We start from the raw sequence: 21,270 nt of genomic DNA on the forward strand, positions 1-21,270 counted from the left end.
CAATCATCGCACTAACCTGTTTCCAATTAACCTGTTCAACTGTGGAATGTTCCAAGCAGGTGTTTTTTTTTTAAGTATTCCTGAACTTTCCCAGTCTTTTGTTGCCCCTTTCACAGCTATTTTGGAACATGTTGCAGGCATTCAATTCAAAATGAGTGAATATCTGCACAAAAACAATAAAGTTAATCAGTTTGATCATTAAATATCTTGTCTTTGTAGTGTTATCAATTCAATTTAAGTTGAAAAGGATTTGCAAATCATTGTATTCTGTTTTTATTTAAGTTTTACACAACGTCCCAACTTCATTGCAATTGGGGTTTGTTACTGTATACATTTAAAAAAGTCAATTATATCTGATAACATGTAATGTTATTAATTCTGAGAAAATCCAAACATTGCGATGATTTCACATGGCTTGTGTTGACAGTCTAACTTCCCTGACAAGTATTCATGTGTGACAGCTTCACAAGTAAATGATCTCACCAGCACACAAACAAACTTCCTCTCATCACGTCTTTGCACTCCATCTCAGACTTTATCACTCTTTGTCGAGTTTAAAGTGGGAGGCTCGACCTGACAAAATCAGTCAAACCAGATGCATTTTTTAAATACAGGGTTACAGTTAATTAATAGCAAATAGATATCTTCCCTCCCCTAACAGCCTGCAGAACCAGTTTAGGAGGATCAGACATCAGCGGTCAAGGACTATATAAGCAAGGCAAACCAGATGGGATGTACGGCAGCAGCTCCACACGGCTACAGAGCTACATCCAGAGATTCACTGCTGACTGCAGACACACAAACACAGAGACAACATGAGAGCTGTCGCAGCCTTTCTGCTGGTGCTGTGTTACCTGGCTGTCACTCATGGTAGGTCACTAGATTTAGTTTTTCAAAATGATAAACTAATTGTTGAACGAATTTATGGTTAAAATTGACATAGATAATCTTCCTGAAACTGTAAATCAATAATGATTTTTTGTCCACACAGCCTGGCGCTGCAGTGAGGGTCCACGGCTGTCCAATGCTCGGCAGGTTGATGCTGGCAGCGGCGAAGTGGTCGCAATAAACTCGGATGGCTATGTGTACTTCCTGGTTGGATCGTCCTGGTGCAAAATGAGCACAAATACATTCAATCACGCCTCAATTGGACCTGCAGGACTTTGGGCAACGAGTATCAGCGGGAACAGGGTGTACAAATACATAGCTGGCAACTTTGTTATTTCCAGTGGTAACTATTATTATTATTATTATTATTATTATTATTATTATTATCATCACCTACTACATGAGAGAGTAAGTGACAGATTCAGTTACTGCGTGCTGATTAAATGACCCGCATTTCTGTGTACTCGTCTTCAGGTTTGTCTATGCGGCAGGTGGATGCTGGAGGTGATGGTCAGGTTGTGGGCGTTACCAGCTCCTCCAGTGCCTACTGTCTGAGAAGTGACTACGCTTCGAGCTACAAGGGATCTGGCTCCCTGAGCTGGAGCAACCTGTCAAGGGTTTTGAAGTACATCAGCTGCGGAAAGTACGGATGCTGGGGAACCGACACAAGCAATCGGATCTTCTTCACACAGGTTTGAAGCTCGGTACCAGTGACATACAGTATCTTTTAACTCTCACAGGTGTTGCTATTAATAAATATATAATAAGTACATTCAACTATTCATCATGATCTCCTAATCATGTATGCTTTTATTCTATGACAGACCTTGTCACCAACCACCTGTGGCAACAGTCGCTGGTCACAGATTTCTGGGTCTGCGGCGATGGTTGAAGTGGGGACAGACGGAAGCGTCTTCGTGGTGAATAGACTTGGACACCTCTACGAGAGGTAAGGCAGTAACATTTGAATAACTAATACAGGGTACAATCTGAAGCATTCACATTCTAGTATGTATGATACCTACTGCAAGAACAATAACAACAGTACACATTTACAACCCCAAATACTGAACTTTAATACCATGAACAATGTCTTTAAGGGCATGTTATCTTGCATGCATGTGCTCAGTGGTGCCTTTCAAAAGTTGCAGTGCAGTTCTAAAATGCATCATCAGTCTATGAGCCATCCAGCTTTCATAATTCCACCTGTGATATGGGGCGAAATGTTAGTGTGGCTTCCAGTTGCTGCGTTTAATTGATACATATGTTTATTAATATAAGCAGTGAACGTGTAAAAATTGGAACATAAACAGAAATTTCTGTAAAAGACAAAAAAGCTATCTTGCACAAAGTGTCTGCAGATAGAATGATGATTAGAATGATGGTTTAATATATTTCACTGGCTTCTGTCTCAACAGATTGGGCATCTGCAGTCTTTACCCTTCTGGTAGAAATTGGAGAAAAGTCTCAATGCGCACGCCACTCCGCCATGTTTCCTTTGACCTGGGCAACCTCTGGGTTGTGACCACCTCTGGTTTGCTCATGAAGTGCACGCACTAATGTGGAATGCATGCTCACTGTCCTCAGTGTCCGCCAATCTCTGTTTGTCATGGAAGATTATTTGTTTTTCAGGGACAAGGATCTCTTTTTTTTTTACTGTCTCCTCTCAACCATTGATCGTTTTCTCAATGTAAAAGCTGTGGGGTAACTATTCATCTCTCTCCCTTTTATCAGACTACTACTTATTCTGACAACAGGGAAACATTTTTTTAAAAAAGGGATTCTTTTGAAATAGAGTAGCTACAGTGAAGAAAATACTTTAAATTACATTAAACAAATTACTTTTACAAGGTTTCAGGGTACATTTATTATCATGTATGAAAGACAAAACTGTGTAATTTGATTAAGAAATGACAGCAACAAGACTAAAGAGAAACCTCTGAGAAACTGGATACTAAAGGATATCAGGAATTATATCACCACTTTCTTTTCACAGTTGGCATACTTTCCTCTGTGTTCATAAATGATAATGGAAGCAATTTCATCTGAGTTTTGCCATTCTTCATGCAAAATGTTTATGCTGTTGTCAACCTGAGAGGTGGAAAATAAAGAAAAAGTAAAGCCATGGAGGTCATTCTACACATGTTTATAGTTTACTGTGATATACTGTAGGAGTCCTGAAAACCTTGTTTTTCACATATCATCTGGACTATTTTGCACTTCTGCAGTGACTGTTTTTAAAGAAATAGTATTGCATCTTGAAAACAATATCCTTGATTGATCTCTGGCTGAGGGTTACATGAGAAGATAGATACCTCTCTCATGACTGTATTGTAAATATTTAGCTGGAGCTTAACCTGAAGGGTGGGAACAGAGTATAATATGGCTCTGTTCAAAGGGAATAATATCAAAATGCCCATCCCTCTATAACTCAGTACATGTTGATGTTTAAAGCAACATTATGTAGAAATGCCATTTTGTGCAATTTGACGCCCCCTCTGTCGTTAATACAAAACCCTGATCTACATAATGTAGGTGGGAACTACAAACAAAACATCATAACAATGAAAAACATGTTGTAGCGCTGTGATCCTACCCTCTCACTGAAGTCAGAGCAGAAAGAAGAGATGGGTGTCGTAGTGGCTGAGACAGAGACGCCAATCACACTCTGCCATCAAAATGATCTTGAAGCTATCATTAGGTAAACAAATGACATCATATTGCTTGCAGCCTTACAATGAGGTAAAGACTGAGGAAGTGTGTGCTCCATGCCAAGACATCTGGCACAACTTCCTCGTAAACTTGATGTTTTGACAGTGTGGTTTTGTACAGATTAAACAAACAGGAGCAGCCTTCCCTTTGCTCATCCAGCCTGTCTGCTATCTGTCTCCCAGAGACACTACGAAAGCAAAGAGCGGCTCCACACAAGGAGTATGATCCAAGAGGAGCAGCAGCCGGCTGGCCAGGAGGGACTGCAACAGCCGAAGAAAGTGGTATATTTACTGAGGACACAACACAGGCTTATGACCCCTTTATCTAGTATCATCTAGTTGGGGAACCTTGTCATATTTCAGATATCTGAGTTGTTAACAGGTCCACAAAGTGATTTCCACTCTAAACCTCTTGATGGTTTCACTTAAAGCAACATTATGCCACCACTAAAGTTCACAAACTAGACCATGCCACTCTCTCTCGATACCACCCGTGCCTTTCCAATTCAATCAGCTGTGCAGGCCTACATAGTTGAGTCCAAGCATTCTCTCCCATTCGTCTCAAGTTCTGACGTTTGTTTTCTTTAGACCACCAATATTTTTCAAATAAACTAAAAGCCTCACCGCCCACTTTATGGATTACAAGTTGATTCTCAATCCCTCAGACGATGATTGTTTTGACGGGCGATTTATCACGTCTGAATAATCCTCCGTCTATGATCATCTCCACACCGACCCGACCAGCCACCAGCTTCTGTGGCTACCACCAGTTCCTCTCTACTAGCAACCACACCAGTGCTCATACTACCACTGCCACTTCAAGCCAGAGCGCTTCCACTGCCACTCCTCCTGCATATCCTCCTGTTCTATCCCTGTACCCTTCCCATCCCCCTCCCTTCCGTGACACCCCAGTGTTTTAATCTTTTCCCACAGCACCCCCTGCCAGCACCCTCCTCGCTCCATCTATTAATTAATTATCCACCCTCAGTAACTTTACCCCGGCTTTTGCCCATCAGCATTGCCATGAAAGTACTTCAGCACATCCCTCGAATTCCTCGGCATCACCCTTGATACATTACCTCCCAAGCCTACTTCCGAACATAGAAGCTACACTGCATCTTCCTTGTACATATCCAACTACTTCCTTGCCCATCGCTGTACCAAGTGCCGGCTTCTCTTCATGCTCAGACACCTCAACTTTGCTATTAACATCATCCCAAAGGTTGATCCTTTATCTCCCACCAGGGCATGTGAGTGGAGCGGAGCGCGGAGCGAGCGGGGAGCGGAACGTGCGAAACATAGTCGGTGCGCAGAGCGGGTTTTAATCCAAAGGCCAGAGCGATGGTTCCGTTTTGCTCCAGTTCCGCTCGATACCGCTCTCCACGAGTCTAGGGCATGCACAAGTCCACACAGACTCATGTGTGCCTTCAAGGAGGTCATTCGTTGAGAGATGGAGTTTGTAAAATATTTCGAAAAGCAAGAAGACAGGTCAGGTAGGTGCAACGTCAGGAATTGCTCCCTCTTTTAAATTTGAGCGAGTGTGGAGTGAATGAAATTTTAGGTGAGCGGAGAGCGGTCTTTGAGCGGAGCTGTCTGGTATGACTTTGAGCGATGGAGCGATGGAGCGAAGGAGCGAACACCCACGTATGTGGGGTGCGGAAATTCTCGCCGCTCAGCTCCGCTCACATGCTCTGTCTCCCACTTACAGGCGCTGTCTTCCAAATTCCTAATCCTTGCCGTTCACATTCCTGGTCATGAAAACTGCATCTCTGACTCTCTCTCGCTTCTTATCCCCAATATTAAAAGCCTTGGCACCAGACTTGAATCCTCACCCACACCAGTTCTCCCATTTGCAGTCACCATCTAAACCCTCAGCTCCTCCCCCTCAACATCGCATCTCAGCACCACCACCGCCAGACCCGCTCCTTCTCCTCTATCCTCTCTCACAGTGTTTGACATCGGTGCCTCACAGCAAAAGAATACTTCAGAATTGGACCATTTGGACCAACCCTGGCCATTCCAGCACTGGAACCAAGCAGGGCAATGATGAAGCTGCGCCAAGCAAGATGCGTGCTCACTTAGACACGCCCTATCTCTGAGTGTCAACATCCCTGGTTCCTAGACAGTCCAGACACTCCACAACATTATTGGACCCCCTCTCCTTCATCCTCTGCCTTCAACCCCTTGCTTCCAATCCCCCTCCAAGTTTTACAACATAACTTGTCCTAATGGATTTTGTTTGTAGTCAACACCCACATTATGTCTTTCAAATTGTGGCAGACTTTGTGGGAACTCTGACCCATGCATATGCACATAAACTGAAGAAATGGCAGAAATATATACTAAATGTCTTCCAATGTACAGCTTAGGTCAATGTAAAATAAGTTAAACACTCAGCTGCAGCACCTACACGCAGCAACTACAAACCCCAATTCCAATGAAGTTGGGACGTTGTGTAAAGTGTAAATAAAAACAGAATACAATGATTTGCAAATGTAATGGTCAAACCGAAATATTCACTCATTTTGAATGTGATGCCTGCAACACGTTCCAAAAGAGCATGGGAATGTTTAGCGCTGTGTTAGCTCACCTTTCCTTTCAACAACACTGTGTTTTGGAACTGAGGACGCTAATTGCTGAGGTGTTGTGGGTGGAATTCTTTCCCATTCTTGCTTCATGTATGACTTCAGTTGCCCAAAAGTCCGGTGACTCTGTTGTCGCATTTTGCGCTTCATAACACTCCACATATTTTCAATGGGAGACAGGTCTGGGATGCAGGCAGGCCAGTCTAGTTCCCGCACTCTTTTACTACAAAGTAATGCTGTTGTAACATTTATGGTGCCTTCACAGATGTACAACTTACCCATGCCATGGGCACTAACACACCTCCATAATATCACAGATGCTGGCTTTTGAACTGACAGTGTTTTTCCGAAGTGTTCCTGAGACCATGTGGTAATATCCTTGACAGAATGATGTTGGTTTTTAATGCAGGGCCGCCAGAGGGGTTGAAGGTCAAAGGGCATTCAATGTTGGTTTTCAGCCTTGATTTCTCCAGATTTCTCCTGATTCTCTCAATCTTTTGATGATATTATAGACTGTAGATGATGAAATCCCTAAATTTCTTGCAATTGTACTTTGAGAAACGTTTTTCTTAAACTGTGAGAACATTTGCTCACGCAGTTGTTCACAAAGCGGTGAACCTCACCCCATCCTTGCTTGTGAACAACTGAGCCTTTCAGGGATGCTCCTGTTATACCCAATCATCGCACTAACCTGTTTCCAATTAACCTGTTCAACTGTGGAATGTTCCAAGCAGGTGTTTTTTTTTTAAGTATTCCTGAACTTTCCCAGTCTTTTGTTGTCCCCGTCCCGACTATTTTGGAACATGTTGCAGGCATTCAATTCAAAATGAGTGAATATCTGCACAAAAACAATAAAGTTAATCAGTTTGAACATTAAATATCTTGTCTTTGTAGTGTTATCAATTGAATTCAAGTTGAAAAGGATTTGCAGATCATTGTATTCTGTTTTTATTTACATTTTACCCAACCTCCCAACTTCATTGCAATTGGCGTTTGTTACTGTATACATTTAAAAAAGTCAATTATATCTGATAACATGTAATGTTATTAGTTCCGAGAAAATCTAAACATTGCGATGATTTCAGTTGGCTTGGGTTGACAGTCTAACTTCCCTGACAAGTTTTCATGTGTGACAGCTTCACAAGTAAATGATCTCACCAGCACACAAACAAACTTCCTCTCATCGCGTCTTTGCATTCCATCTCAGACTTTATCGCCCTTTGTCGAGTTTAAAGTGGGAGGCTCTACCTGACAAAAGCAGTCAAACCAGATGCATTTTTTAAATGAAGGGTTACAGTAAATTAATAACATTAGATAGATTTCATCCTTCCCCTAACAGCCTGCAGAACCAGTTTAGGAGGATTAGACATCAGCGGTCAAGGACTATAAAGGCAAGGCAAACCAGATGGGATTTACTGCAGCAGCTCCACACAGCTACAGAGCTACATCCAGAGATTCACTGCTGACTGCCGACACACAAACACAGAGACAACATGAGAGCTGTCGCAGCCTTTCTGCTGGTGCTGTGTTACCTGGCTGTCACTCATGGTAGGTCACTAGATTTGTTTTTTTTTAAAATGATAAACTAATTGTTGAACGAATTTATGGTTAAAATTGACATAGATAATCTTCCTGAAACTGGAAATCAATAAGGATTTTTGTCTTCCCAACAGCCTGGCGCTGCAGTGAGGGTCCACGGCTGTACAATGCTAGGCAGATTGATGCTGGCCAGGGGAAAGTGGTCGCAATAAACTCATATGGCAATGTGCACTTCCTGATTGGATCGTCCTGGTACAGAATGAGCTCACTTAGGTTCAATCACGTCTCAATTGGACCTGCAGGACTTTGGGCAACTAGTACCAGCGGGAACAAGGTGTACAAATACATAGCTGGCAACTTTGTTGTTTCCAGTGGTAACTATTATTATTAATATTATTTTTATTATTATTGGTATCATTATCACCTACTACATGAGAGAGTAAGTGACAGATTCAGTTACTGCGTGCTGATTAAATGACCCGTACTTCTGTGTACCTGTCTTCAGGTTTGTCTATGCGGCAGGTGGATGCTGGAGGTGATGGTCAGGTTGTGGGAGTTACCAGCTCCTCCCGTGCCTATTGTCTGAGAAGTGACTATGCTTCGAGCTACAAGGGATCTGGCTCCCTGAGCTGGAGCAACCTGTCGAGGGTTTTGAAGTACATCAGCTGCGGAAAGTACGGATGCTGGGGAACCGACACAAGCAATCGGATCTACTTCACACAGGTTTGAAGCTGCACTACCAGTGACATACTGTATCTTTTAACTCTTGAAGGTGAGGTTAGTAAGAAATATATAATATCTTATTCATCATGATCTCCAAATCATGTATGCTTTTATTCTATGACAGACCTTGTCACCAACCACCTGTGGCAACAGTCGCTGGTCACAGATTTCTGGGTCTGCGGCGATGGTTGAAGTGGGGACAGACGGAAGCGTCTTCGTGGTGAATAAATCAGGACAGCTCTTCCAGAGGTAAGGCAGTAACATTTGAATAACTAATACAGGGTACAATCTGAAGCATCCACATTCTAGTATGTATGATACCTACTGCAAGAACAATAACAACAGTACACATTTACAACCCCAAATACTTAACTTTCATACCATGAACAATGTTTTTAAGGGCATGTTTTCTTGCATGCATGTGCTCAGTGGTGCCTTTCAAAAGTTGTAGTTCAGTTCTAAAATGCATCATCAGTCTATGAACCATCCAGCTTTAATAATTCCACCTGTGATATGAGGCGAAATGTTACGCGTGGCTTCCAGTTACTGCATTTAATTGACACATATATTCATTAATATAAGCACTGAACATGTGTAAAAATTGGAACATAAACAGAATTTTCTGTAGAAGACAAAAAGCTATCTTGCACAAAATGCTGATTAGAATGATAGTTTAATATATTTTACTGGCTTCTGTCTCAACAGATTGGGCATCAGCAGTCGTTCCCGTTCTGGTACATCTTGGAGAGCAGTCTCAATGTGCATGCCAGTCCGCCATGTTGCCTATGACCTGGGCAACCTCTGGGTTGTGACCACCTCTGGTTTGCTCATGAAGTGCACACACTAATGTGGAATGCATGCTCACTGTCCTCAGTGGCCGCCAATCTTTGTCATGAAAGATTATCTGTTTTTCAGGGACAAGGTTCTCTTTTTTTTTACGGTCTCCTCTCTACCATTGATTGTTTTCTCAATGTAAAAGCTGTGGTGTAACTATTCATCTCTCTCCCTTTTATCAGGCTACTACTTATTCTGACAACAGGGAAAATTAAGACTGCAAAGAAAAAGGAAAAAAAAGGGATTCTTTTGCAATAGAGTAGCTACAGTGAAGAAAATACTTTAAATTACATTAAACAAATTACTTTTACAAGGTTACAGGGTACATTTATTATCATGTTTGAAAGACAAAACTGTGAAATTTTAACAAGAAATGACAGCAACAAAGAAGCAGTGTAAGGGTAACCTAATAGACTAAAGAGAAACCTCTGAGAAACTGGATATTAAAGGATATCAGGAATGATATAACCACTTTTGTTTTACAGTTGGCGTACTTTCTTCTGTGTTAATAAATGATAATGGAAGCAATTTCATCTGAGTTTTGTCATTCTTCATGCAAAATGTTAATGCTGTTGTCAACCTGAGGGGTGGAAAGTAAAGCCATGCAGGTCACTCTACACATGTTCATAGTTTACTGTAATATACTGTATGACTCCTAAAAACCTTGTTTTTTCTTTCTTACATCATAGTTTTGATAGTAGAACCATGTTCACTGAAAAAGCCTGTGGTTCAACAGTGTTTTTGTGTCCCAGGCCATCCTTTATCTGTGTGATTATACACAAATTAAGAAATGATAATTAATACAATATGAATGTTATAATTACTCTGTTGTTATATCCCACACATTGGACCAATACATCTGCACAACTATCATTGTAAAATGCAATTGTGTCCGGACAGGCGACGCAACAGGAACCGTTTTAAAAAGGGAAGTCTTTGAATGAAATATAAATGTTTTAACAACCACTACTATTTAAATCTGTATTTTAATTCTGGCTGTATTACAATTGATCTTTCTGAGAATGTATGGCCAAAGCCTTTACACATGTGACTCTGGTTTCAGTATCACCTCAGTCAATTGCTTTGTTGCTTAAGGTTAACTAGACTCGTTCTATCATTCATTGTTAAACATCCTGAACCAGCGTACATAACTTACCAATAAAACATATTCATTCTGCGGAAATCTGGCTGTGTAATGTTTGCTTGAAAACAAACAAGCAATTAAATACTTAATCTGTGAATTATAAAACACCGAAGAAGAAAAATAAATTACCTTTTCTCTGTATACTTTTCTTTTTTCTGAAGCAACAGGTTCATATGTCTCAAAGGGATTATTGAAGGTTTGTGAGGCGCTCACTTAAAAACACTGGAAAAGTACATTTGTATATTAAAATGTTCAGGGCCCTTAAACCGTGTACTAAGTTTCATGATTTTATGACAAAGTGGAAGATTATCATCTGGACTATTTTGCATTCCTGCAGTGACTGCTTTTAAAGAAAATAGTATTGCATCTTGAAAAAAATATCCTTAATTGATCTCTGGCTGAGGGTTACATGAGAAGATAGATACCTCTCTCATGTCTGTATTGTAAATATTTAGCTGGAGCTCAGCTTGAAGGCTGGGAACATATATGGAGTATAATATGGCTCTGTTCAAAGGAAACAATATCCAGCTGCCCATCCCTCTGTAACTCAGTACATATTGATGTTTAAAGCAACATTATGTAGAAATTGGCATTTTCTGCAATTTAACACCCCCTCTGTCGTTAATACAAAACCCTGATCTACATTATGTAGTTGGGAACTACAAACAAAACATTATAACAATGTTATGTCTTAAAAACCTGCATCTTGAGGTTAACATGTTTGTAGCGCTGTGATCCTACCCTCTCACTGAAGTCAGAGCAGAAACAAGAGATGGGTGTCGGAGTGGCTGAGACAGAGACACCATTCACCCTATTACAAGACACTTCATCGAAATGACCTTGAAGCCGTCATTAGGTAAAAAAAAATGACATCTTACTGCTAGTTGTCTGGCAGCCTTGCAATGAGGTAAAGACTGAGGAAGTGCGTGCTCCAGGCCAAGACATCTGGCGCAGCCTCCTCATAAAACCACAATTTGATGTTTGACAGTGTGGTTTTGTACATATTACAAGATATCAGTATTGATATCTCTCTAAATGTTTGAACTATTATCACGACTGATATCCATGGCCATGTTCCTCGCAGTGGTGAGGGGATTGCCAGCTTTACTGTTCCCAGAGTGGACATGCAGGCAGGAGTGTCTGCAAGGAGGGCTCCCTCTCCATATATTTCGAGCTGGAATGACTCAGTTAAGGCAAGGCAGTGTTTGCAGCTCTGCTGCTGGCAAGTTTAAAATGGGAGGCTCAACCTGACTAAAGTAGTCAAACCACATGCATTTTTTGAATGAAGAGTTACAGTAAATCAATACATTAAAAAGATTTCTTCCTTCCCCTAACAGCCCGCAGAACCAGTTGAGAAGGATTAGACACCAGCAGTCAAGGACAATAACAGCAAGACAAACCAGTACCTAACCATGTACGGCAGCAGCTCCACACAGCTACAGAGCTACATCCAGAGATTCACTGCTGACTACAGACACACAAACACAGAGACAACATGAGAGCTGTCGCAGCCCTTCTGCTGGTGCTGTGTTACCTGGCTGTCAGTCATGGTAGGTCACTAGATTTAGTTTTATTAAAACAAATTAATTGTTGAAATTGATCATTTTCCTAAAAATGGATATCAATAACAATTTTTTGTCTTCACAGCCTGGCGCTGCAGTGACGGTCCACGGCTGTCCAGTGCTAGGCAGGTTGATGCTGGCCAGGGGAAAGTGATCGCAACAAACTCGGATGGCTATGTGTACTTCCTGATTGGATCGTCCTGGTGCAGAATGAGCACAATTAGATTCAATCACGCCTCAATTGGACCTGCAGGACTTTGGGCAACAAGTACCAGTGGGAACAGGGTGTACAAATACATAGCTGGCAACTTTGTTGTTTCCAGTGGTAATTATTCTTCTTCTTCTTCTTCTTCTTCTTCTTCTTCTTATTATTAGTATTATGATTGTTGTTGTTGTTGTTGTTGTTGTTGTTATTGTTACTGTTATTATAATAACAATTATTATTGTTGTTATTATTATTGTTATTATTATAACCTACTACATAGAGAGTGATGGATTCAGTTTCCGCGCGCTGATTAAATGACCCGTACTTCTGTGTACTCGTCTTCAGGTTTGTCTATGCGGCAGGTGGATGCTGGAGGTGATAGTCAGGTTGTGGGAGTTACCAGCTCCTCCCGTGCCTACTGTCTGAGAAGTGACTACGCTTCGAGTTACAAGGGATCTGGCTCCCTGAGCTGGAGCAACCTGTCGAGGGTTTTGAAGTACATCAGCTGCGGAAAGTACGGATGCTGGGGAACCGACACAAGCAATCGGATCTACTTCACACAGGTCTGAAACTGCAGCACTAATAACATACCTCAATTTCATTGTACTCTCCTGTACAATGACAATAAAGACTATTCTATTCTATACTCTATCTATCTATCTATCTATCTATCTATCTATCTATCTATCTATCTATCTATACTACTACTACCTTTTATCGTTTAACCCTTAATGGTAAAATACTCATTCATCATGATCTCCTAATCATGTATGCTTTTATTCTATGACAGACCTTGTCACCAACCACCTGTGGCAACAGTCGCTGGTCACAGATTTCTGGGTCTGCGGCGATGGTTGAAGTGGGGACAGACGGAAGTGTCTTCGTGGTGAATAGATCAGGACAGCTCTACCAGAGGTAAGGCAGTAACATTTGAATAACTAATACAGGGTACAATCTGAAGCATCCACATTCTAGTATGTATGATACCTACTGCAAGAACAATAACAACAGTACACATTTGCAACCCCAAATACTGAACTTTAATACCATGAACAATGTCTATCTCAGTGCACTTCTAAAATGCATCATCAGTCTATGATCCATCCAGCTTTAATAATTCCACCTGCGATATGAGGCAAAATGTTAAGCGTGGCTTCCAGTTACTGTATTTAATTGATACATATATTCATTAATATAAGCAGTGAACATATGTAAAAATTGGAACATAAACAGAATTTTCTGTAAAAGACAAAAAGCTACCTTGCACAAAGTGTCTGCAGATAGAATGATGATTAGAATGATGGTTTAATATATTTCACTGGCTTCTGTCTCAACAGATTGGGCATCAGCAGTCGTTACCGTTCTGGTACATCTTGGAGAGCAGTCTCAATGCGCATGCCAGTCCGCCATGTTGCCTATGACCTGGGCAACCTCTGGGTTGTGACCACCTCTGGTTTGCTCATGAAGTGCACGCACTAATGTGGAATGCATGCTCACTGTCCTCAGTGGCCGCCAATCTCTGTTTGTCCTGGAAGATTATTTGTTTTTCAGAAACAAGGATATCTTTTTTTGACTGTCTCCTGTTTAACATTCTGTCTTTTCTTTAGATTATCCAGTTAACAGTACACAATGAATCATTGAATTTTTTCTTAATGTAAAAGCTGTGGTGAAACTATTCATCTCTCTTCCTTTTATTAGGCTACTCCTTATTCTGACAGCATGAATATTAATACTGCAAGAAACCATTTTTTCGTTTACAACAGAGTAGCCACAGTGAAGAATAAACTTTACATTACATTAAGCAAATTACTTTTACAGGGTTACATGGCGAATGTATTATTATATTCAAACCTATTTTAAACCTGTGTAATTTGTGTTAATAAATGACGGTGTTGTGAAACAGGGGTGAAAAATAAAGAAAAGTTAACGCCTTGCAGTTCATTCTAACCATGTCCTAAGTTTAATATTGTAGTGTATCTACAGCACTGTTTTGTGGTTTTCTGAGTATATGTTTGATAAAAGGGAAGAGCATCCTCATAATACAAAAAAATGTTAAAACATACGGAGCAATTAAATCGGTTACATACACTGCTGAAGACAGACCATGTGTCATTGGGGAACTGCATTTAGTTTCCTCTAAAAATGTTCTTGCTGCTCTCTTTTTTTAACTGAAGCAACAGGTTCATATTTCTTAGTGGGATTATTGAGCCGTTTTTGAGACACAGAAGCCCACTAAAAAACACTGTAAAAGATATTTTCATATAATGTGTTAAAAAGTAAGTAACTAAGTTCAGCACTAACATCACAGGTGACTGAGATAAGCAGCTGAGGCCACCTTACACTTTTTTTTTAAAAAAAGCCAACAATTAAATGGCAATTAAATGCATCCTCTACCCAACACATTTAAACAGTATGAACAGTGATCACACACCTCTGCCCGGAGGTGTTTGTCTTTCTGGTTCACTGTGACATGTCTGCAGAATGAGCGAATGCTGCCAAACCCTGCAGGAAACACACAACGCGGCGAATCAAGAAACAGCTGTAACAAGAAAGTGAACAAGATGAATGAAGAAGGGCCGTGCCTCACAACCTGAAAGTCGCTTCTGTGCTGGCTAACCAGTCTGCCAGCTCACTTCCCACAATGAGCTAGATGTCTGATAAGTCTTACCCAGTATTGTGCTAAATGTGTGATGACATACTGCAGCCTAAGCACACACATAACTTACCGCTGTCTGTGTTAACCAGCAAATGAATGTCATAGATGAGAAGAGATGGTGACTATCACACTTAATGAGATTAACAGTTAGCCCTATTTGGCTTCAATTAGTCCGATCATGACTGGTAATGCAGACGTATTGGACAGTGGCCCATACGCCTCCCTAGCCCTTCAATGCTTGCATATGATTACGTTTGATTTATGATGATATTAAGGTTTGCTTTTTGTGGCTTCCAAAAACAATTCTTGTACCTGGGTTCGTTTTGGAAACCACAACACTTCTGTTTCTTTGGTGGGGTTTGTTTCTCTCAATTTAAACCCTGTTGTAAGAAAAGCAAAACGTGTGGATAAAATGTAAAGAAATGTAACTTTCCCACAATGTCTGTGGCTCCCAAGCTCACGCTAATTTGTTACTCAAGGTTTAAAATGGCTCATAAACATGACGTTTTCTTTTAAAAAAAGAATTTCTTGAAATAACAAGGTATCGTAGGCAACTGGACTTGTTTCAGTTTCCAAGAGGCTTCTTCAGTTCTAGAGGAAACTCAAACAAGTCCAGTTGCTTACAGTGGAGCACTACGATTTACCATCACCTGGATGACTGAGAACGTTCGCCACAAAGTTCTTAGCAGACATTTCTCAAACAGGAAGTTTTCAGTTTTCAGTTGTGGGTTATCACATTTTGCTGCTCATGTGAATATTTCTAGCAGCAGAACAGTGTACATAAATTTCCGGATTGATAGCATACGGATCGCTTCTTTGTAGAAGTTGGGGTCTCGGACCTCCACAAAAGTGGTCCACTGCAGCGATAACGTCACCATCACTGTCAAAACGCCGACCACTGAGCTCCCTCTTCATGTTAGGAACGAGGTAGCAGTCTGACAGCGTCAAATCAGGTGAACAGGGCGGGTGAGGTCAAACTTGTATTCCTGGACGGCAGCCATCTTAACAATCACAGCTGGTATGTGGGTGTCAGACGGAATGCCATTCAATTTTGTACAGACATTCACTGTTCTCATGGAATGAATCCTGCCATTACCCTAGTGCCACCTGCTGGTCAGTGCTTTCACTTAAAGGAGAACTTCGGTCGATTTAAACATGCAGCTTCATTGCTCAAGCTACCCTTGACTTGCCAGTACCGAAGACGCAAACACATTTGGTCAAACCATTACAGAGCTCCGTGAACGGAGATGTAGCATTGAACGCTAACAGCATGGGGTCAGAACTTTACACTGTGTTTTAAGCGTCTTAACATGCTCCACATCTCACACCAAAAGTTATGCAACATCAGCAGACACCTTAGCACACAGCGATGTAGCGTGTATGACTCAAACTGAATAAAAAAGTAGTTAAAACAGTGTGTTTGTGCAAGGAGCTACTTACCTGTTTGTTGACATCCGCGTCTTCCGGTAGCTAGACCAAACTAGTCAATCCGTCGAGCGTGCACTTACTCCCTCACTGGCGGAGACGGAAACGTATTCCAGCATTTTCATGTTTCTGTTCATAATGTACATGTCCATGTTACAGCCTGTCATGAGCCATGAGCCTTACAATAGCCTGTTAAGCCTGTTAAGTGCACACTCGGTGGATATACTAGTTTGGTCTAGCTACCGGAAGATGCGGATGTCAACAAACAGGTAAGTAGCTGCTTGCACAAACACACTGTTTTAACTACTTTTTTATTCATTGTGAGTCATAAACGCTACAGTGCTGTGTTGTAAGGTGTCTGCTGATGTTGCATACCTTTTGGTGTGAGATGTGGAGCATGTTAAGACGCTTAAAACACAGTGTAAAGTTCTGTGTGGTCAGGCTAATCACTGAACTCGGCACTCACCAGAGTCTCCGGCGAGTCTCCAGCTTTAGTCGGCAGTCAACTTTGAGTTGAGCACACAAACAGCTGATGATGAGGGTCACCTCCGCAGACCACTGCTGCAGTCAGGTTGATAAACAGGAGTGAAGATTAAACTGCTTTTTAATCCCAAAAGTTTAATTGTAATCTCTGAGGTCTCCTGATGCGAACAGAGCAGAATCCAGTGTATGAATCTGGGAGTTTATTCCCTCCGGAGGGTCTGGCTCTGCACCTGACTCTCTCCTCCAGAGCTGGCGAGGGAGAAAGCTGCAGAAATTGAACATTAAATTAGAATTGAAGTTGAACACTATATTATAAGACATCCGAGGTAATACCGTGGTCACTGTCGATTTTAAACCTTTAAATACGCAGTTCTTTCATACATATAAGCAGTTGTGGTTCTAAGAGTATTTAACTTGGCCTAAAACATGGTCAGTCTTAAAGATAATATGTCTATATGATATATATCATCTTTAAATAAACTCAATCCCTCTTTTTTTTAGAGAAAATAAAGTCTTTAAATGTCTCTTAATACAAGCAAGTGTTTGTGCAGCCAGCTTTCTCTGCATATGCACATGTCCCAGTGTTTGCTTTCATGTGCACCTGAGCGTGTACATGTGCGGATGTAAATATGACTGCCTTAAATTGTATTTAAATAAAGACATTTTCTTTCACCGTCAGGTCATGATCCAATCCAAAAACCTGTCCAACAACATACAAAATGAAAAAAATAGGAGTCATTTGGCATTACCGGTTTGATTGGCTCGCAGAGAGAGGAAAGACAGTGCTGATTGGTTTATTCATGGTAATGACAGGGACCGTTGCCAGGCAATCAGTGAAGTTTCCAAATTACAACATCTACTGAAACCACGCACATGCTTGATGATGAAAAACGTGCTAATTACCCAGCCCACCTATTATTGCCCCTGAATTAGACCCATCAGCCATGTTTGGAGGGGCAGACGTGATTAGCGGTGTGATTCTGCGAGGACAACAGAGGCTGGAAGGCGGCAGAGAGACAGGCAGATGTGTGTGGAGCAAAGAGACACGTGTACATGTTTGTGGAAGCCTGCGTGTGACCTCCGTGTTCAGGTGTGGATCTGGGAAAATCCAATCTTGTTGAAAGCCACGACTCCACGTCTTTGAATACATCAAGGTTGTTTCTATGGAAACCACATGCACTCCAAAAAGACTAGTGCATGCCTGGAAAACCAAAGTTTCTCTTCAGTTTAGAGAAGGGTCGCTTTTTCTATTTTTCTATAATCTTCATTATATTAACATGGTCTCTTATTAGTTTACACTAATACACTCCTTGTAGCATGAGTGTAAGCAGTCATATACCTTTTCCATCTTTTCATCAACTTGATATTGAAATGACAACAAGAAGGACAAGGAATTACTTCAAATGCAGTCTTACTAATTCAATGTTTGAATGTGATGAGAGATTACAATGATTCACAGATCAGCTTTCAATTTCTGATAAGCTAGAAATAAAATGGTGACGGCATCCAGACAATAGTCTGACTGTCCCTGGTGAACTGGACCTTGTACTTCAGACATGGCTTAACTGATTCCATCAAATTACCCCAGTTTGTTTTAAAAACACTGTGATGATTGATTTGTTCGAACGTTGATGAAATGATCCTAAAGGAAACAAATTTTGCAAATTTTCCAGTTCAGAATTGTTTTGCGGTTATTATTAAAATAGATGTACTTGCTTTAGTGCTAAAACACAAAGCAGTTTCCTCAGACTGTAATACCTGTAATACCTAGTCTCCGCTGATTGGTCAGTTCATGCACGCCTGACCAGCACCGGAAACAACAAAAAAGCGGCTTTTCTAAATCAATTCTTACGTGCCAAACTAACCGCTAGGCATAACTTATGCAGATGTATAACAAGGTGACGTAGTGTGATGTCATGTAGTCAGGGAAATAAAGGCGGGACTACCAGCAAAGTGTTTCAGAGTTTTTAGTTTTAGTCTAGCTTTGCAGTTTGAGCCTTGACTGACTTAACTTTTGGCTTGCCCTGGGCTGGAGGTAACTCAAAGAAGTAAAGACTTTTCAATGACGTGTTGAACAATCCAAAGCTGATTCACACAAAGCCATTTTCTCTATCATTCGACTGCTACACGATAACATCACTTTCCATAAACAACCAACATACACTTAGGTTGAAATACAAAAGAAACTGAAATATTTCAGATTCAACTACCTAACATTATCCGGTATTAAGTAGTTAGAAATGGCTCTTCTTCAACAGTGTGCAACACTTAAATGCTACAAGGTTCAAGGTTCCTTTATTCTTTATGCTACAACACAGGCAGTTGTAGTCCCTTGGTGCGACATGAGAAAAGCCCTTTTACTTTGGCGATCTAGCGAGGATGTCGTCTACAAATCCTGATGTGAGGAGTTTCCCCAGCGCACACACTGCACCAGCCTCTGATTTTTATTTATTTGGATGTTTCATGTTTTTTTGTTTTTTTTCTTTTATCATTTCTTTTTTTATTCACTCACTGGTTTAGTTACACTTTATGTAAATGTCTTTCCCAAATATGAAAGTCTAAATGCTGTTTCAAAGCCTCCACCCACAACTCCCGGAATACATTTCTGCTGAGGCCTTTATTTATGATTTTGTCGGCCTAAAAATAGACAAAGCAAGTTTATTTTGTTTACCCCTTTGGAACAGAGCCAAGCGCTGTACTGAAGATGAAGAAATGCAGCAGAACAGTGAACTGAATTGTGGTCAAATTGAAACATACTGGAATCAGCCTTTGTATATTATGGTATTGGTACTTTTACTGTCAGAATAATCTGAATACTACTTTACCTACAAATTATCTAAAGGGTAGCTTCACCATTTTAAAATATTCAAGTGTTAACTGGTTTTGGGGAGTACTATGTGAAAAAAGGTGGTGTGAAGCCATTTGAGAGGAAGCTTCATGTAATCTGATAAATTGCCCGACGCGATGTCACTCGGTGGTTCAGTTGCATTGTGGGAAATGAAGGCGCCTGGTTTTGAAAAGAAGGATGTGTAGGAAAAAAAGATGATATCGCTGGTTCAGCCTTTTTGACTTTGAACATTTGTTTTTAAACTGTCCATAATGAGTCCATCAGTGTTAAAGGAGTGCAAAACCTGGCTCCTACATTACCCACATTGCAATTAAGCCACTGTCAGTTTATCAGTTTACATGCATCTTCCTCTGGAGCCACGAAAGCTTTTATACTACTTTTTCACATATGCTGGAGTACTCCCCTATAGGGTAAAGTACTTGTTACAGAGATCTGGGCTCAAGTCTTTATGACATGGATTTGAGTTGACTCGACAATCTGTTTTGATAACTTGTGAGTCGCAACTTGACTTGACAGGAAATAAATGACTTGAGTCAGACTTTGAAATGAAGGCCCGTGACTTGACTGGAGATATGACATATCATGTGACTTGATGTGTTTATTTGATTTTTTTTTGGGGGGGGGTGTTTTGAGACTGGCTGTCAGTATCTCAATGTTTAAAAGTGATGTAAATACGTTTCTATGAAGTCATTTGTTCTTGTTTTATCACATTTATTTCACTAAATATGAAAAATGATGAAACAAATTCAATTAACTTTCTTTATGAACAAGTGAGATATAACTGGCCAATAATATCATTTTTGGACAGGTACTGTCTCTCAAGAAAGAAAAGATACTGCAGGTAAGACTGCACACAGTAACATGCCTAAACTAAGGACTCGACTTGACCTGACTTGACCAGATCTTGTGACTTGCATTGCCAGAGAAGAAATGTTTTGGGACTTGCTTGAGAGGCTGTGATTTTGACCAGAAAAGAGAGACAGACATTTGTTTATGCCAAAACAAACTAAATAAACAAACTTTTTTCATGACTTAATAAACACAACAAGACAACACAACACAATTTTCATACTGTTTGTTTATATGTGGCGGACCCTGCCACCTCTCTAGCTTCAAACAGTGTTCTGGGGACCTTATTTTCCTCTGAGAACAGCTCGTTTATTCGGTTATGGAAAAAATAAAGATTTCTGAGTTTATATTATTACCTCAAAAATATTGCAAATATTAAACTTCAGAGTTCGCCAAGACTACATAATGCCCCTTTAAAGCCACTCGCATTAAATTAATTCAAGCCATGTGATCAGCATACATTTTCTTAAGACCCAAGTAGTCATGGATATTCTCTGGATTCACTTCCAGTGGAAGTCCCAAAAAATTATGATAATTAAGATTATGTCCTGTGCCTTATAAAAGGAACTTTGAACAGGAACTGGACAATGAGTCTGGAAGCGTTTTGCACCGCCACTCCACCAGGACTCACCAGACTGGCAGTGTGAGTGTCCCTTTCAAACACATGAACATCAACTGGACACCTCTCAGGGACCCCTGTAAGCATCTCTAGCTGGTCCCTAGACTCTACAGCAGCACCCAGTCCCCACAGCTCTCCCCACTAGCAGGTACTCGGTGTGCTACACCGCCACCTGGTGTCCGGTCGAGCCGCTGCACTC

The 21,270-nt window shown here is 40.8% G+C and overlaps 2 protein-coding genes and 1 long non-coding RNA gene across 4 annotated transcripts; 2 read left to right on the forward strand and 1 right to left on the reverse strand.

Moving 5' to 3' along the window:
• Positions 1-718: 718 nt before the first annotated feature.
• On the forward strand, positions 719-9,808 carry LOC115595925 (uncharacterized). The gene is made up of 11 exons (XM_030440773.1): positions 719-870; positions 992-1,231; positions 1,363-1,580; positions 1,713-1,837; positions 2,307-2,445; positions 3,783-3,881; positions 7,657-7,732; positions 7,858-8,097; positions 8,229-8,446; positions 8,571-8,695; positions 9,152-9,808. The coding sequence occupies exons 1-11, from the start codon at positions 816-818 to the stop codon at positions 9,291-9,293; spliced, it is 1,677 nt and encodes a 558-aa protein (XP_030296633.1). The 5' UTR covers positions 719-815; the 3' UTR covers positions 9,294-9,808.
• Positions 9,809-11,858: 2,050 nt separating this feature from the next.
• Positions 11,859-14,138, forward strand: LOC115595896 (fish-egg lectin-like). The gene is made up of 5 exons (XM_030440746.1): positions 11,859-11,974; positions 12,072-12,311; positions 12,537-12,754; positions 12,982-13,106; positions 13,529-14,138. Exons 1-5 carry the CDS (start codon positions 11,920-11,922, stop codon positions 13,668-13,670), a joined length of 780 nt encoding a protein of 259 aa, XP_030296606.1. The 5' UTR covers positions 11,859-11,919; the 3' UTR covers positions 13,671-14,138.
• On the reverse strand, positions 13,579-15,207 carry LOC115595899 (uncharacterized). Of its 2 annotated transcripts, none has more exons than XR_003986822.1 (3): positions 14,918-15,207; positions 14,623-14,693; positions 13,579-13,710 (listed from the first exon to the last, which is right to left on the reverse strand). It is a non-coding gene; the product is annotated as an uncharacterized LOC115595899 (long non-coding RNA). The 2 variants fall into 2 exon arrangements; XR_003986823.1 differs by having other exon boundaries at positions 14,623-14,730.
• Positions 15,208-21,270: the final 6,063 nt, after the last annotated feature.

This window comes from Sparus aurata, chromosome 14 (genome assembly GCF_900880675.1).
Source record: "Sparus aurata chromosome 14, fSpaAur1.1, whole genome shotgun sequence".
NCBI classification, from domain to species: Eukaryota; Metazoa; Chordata; class Actinopteri; order Spariformes; family Sparidae; genus Sparus; species Sparus aurata.

Bases quoted from the DNA above. Each gene is read 5' to 3' on its own strand.
- LOC115595925 (XM_030440773.1), top strand. From the start codon at position 816: ATGAGAGCTGTCGCAGCCTTTCTGCTGGTGCTGTGTTACCTGGCTGTC. The intron at 1,838-2,306 runs GTAAGGCAGTAA...CTGTCTCAACAG, and splicing joins CTTGGACACCTCTACGAGAG to ATTGGGCATCTGCAGTCTTT. The intron at 7,733-7,857 runs GTAGGTCACTAG...TCTTCCCAACAG, and splicing joins TTACCTGGCTGTCACTCATG to CCTGGCGCTGCAGTGAGGGT.
- LOC115595896 (XM_030440746.1), top strand. From the start codon at position 11,920: ATGAGAGCTGTCGCAGCCCTTCTGCTGGTGCTGTGTTACCTGGCTGTC. The intron at 12,312-12,536 runs GTAATTATTCTT...ACTCGTCTTCAG, and splicing joins CAACTTTGTTGTTTCCAGTG to GTTTGTCTATGCGGCAGGTG. The intron at 12,755-12,981 runs GTCTGAAACTGC...ATTCTATGACAG, and splicing joins ATCGGATCTACTTCACACAG to ACCTTGTCACCAACCACCTG.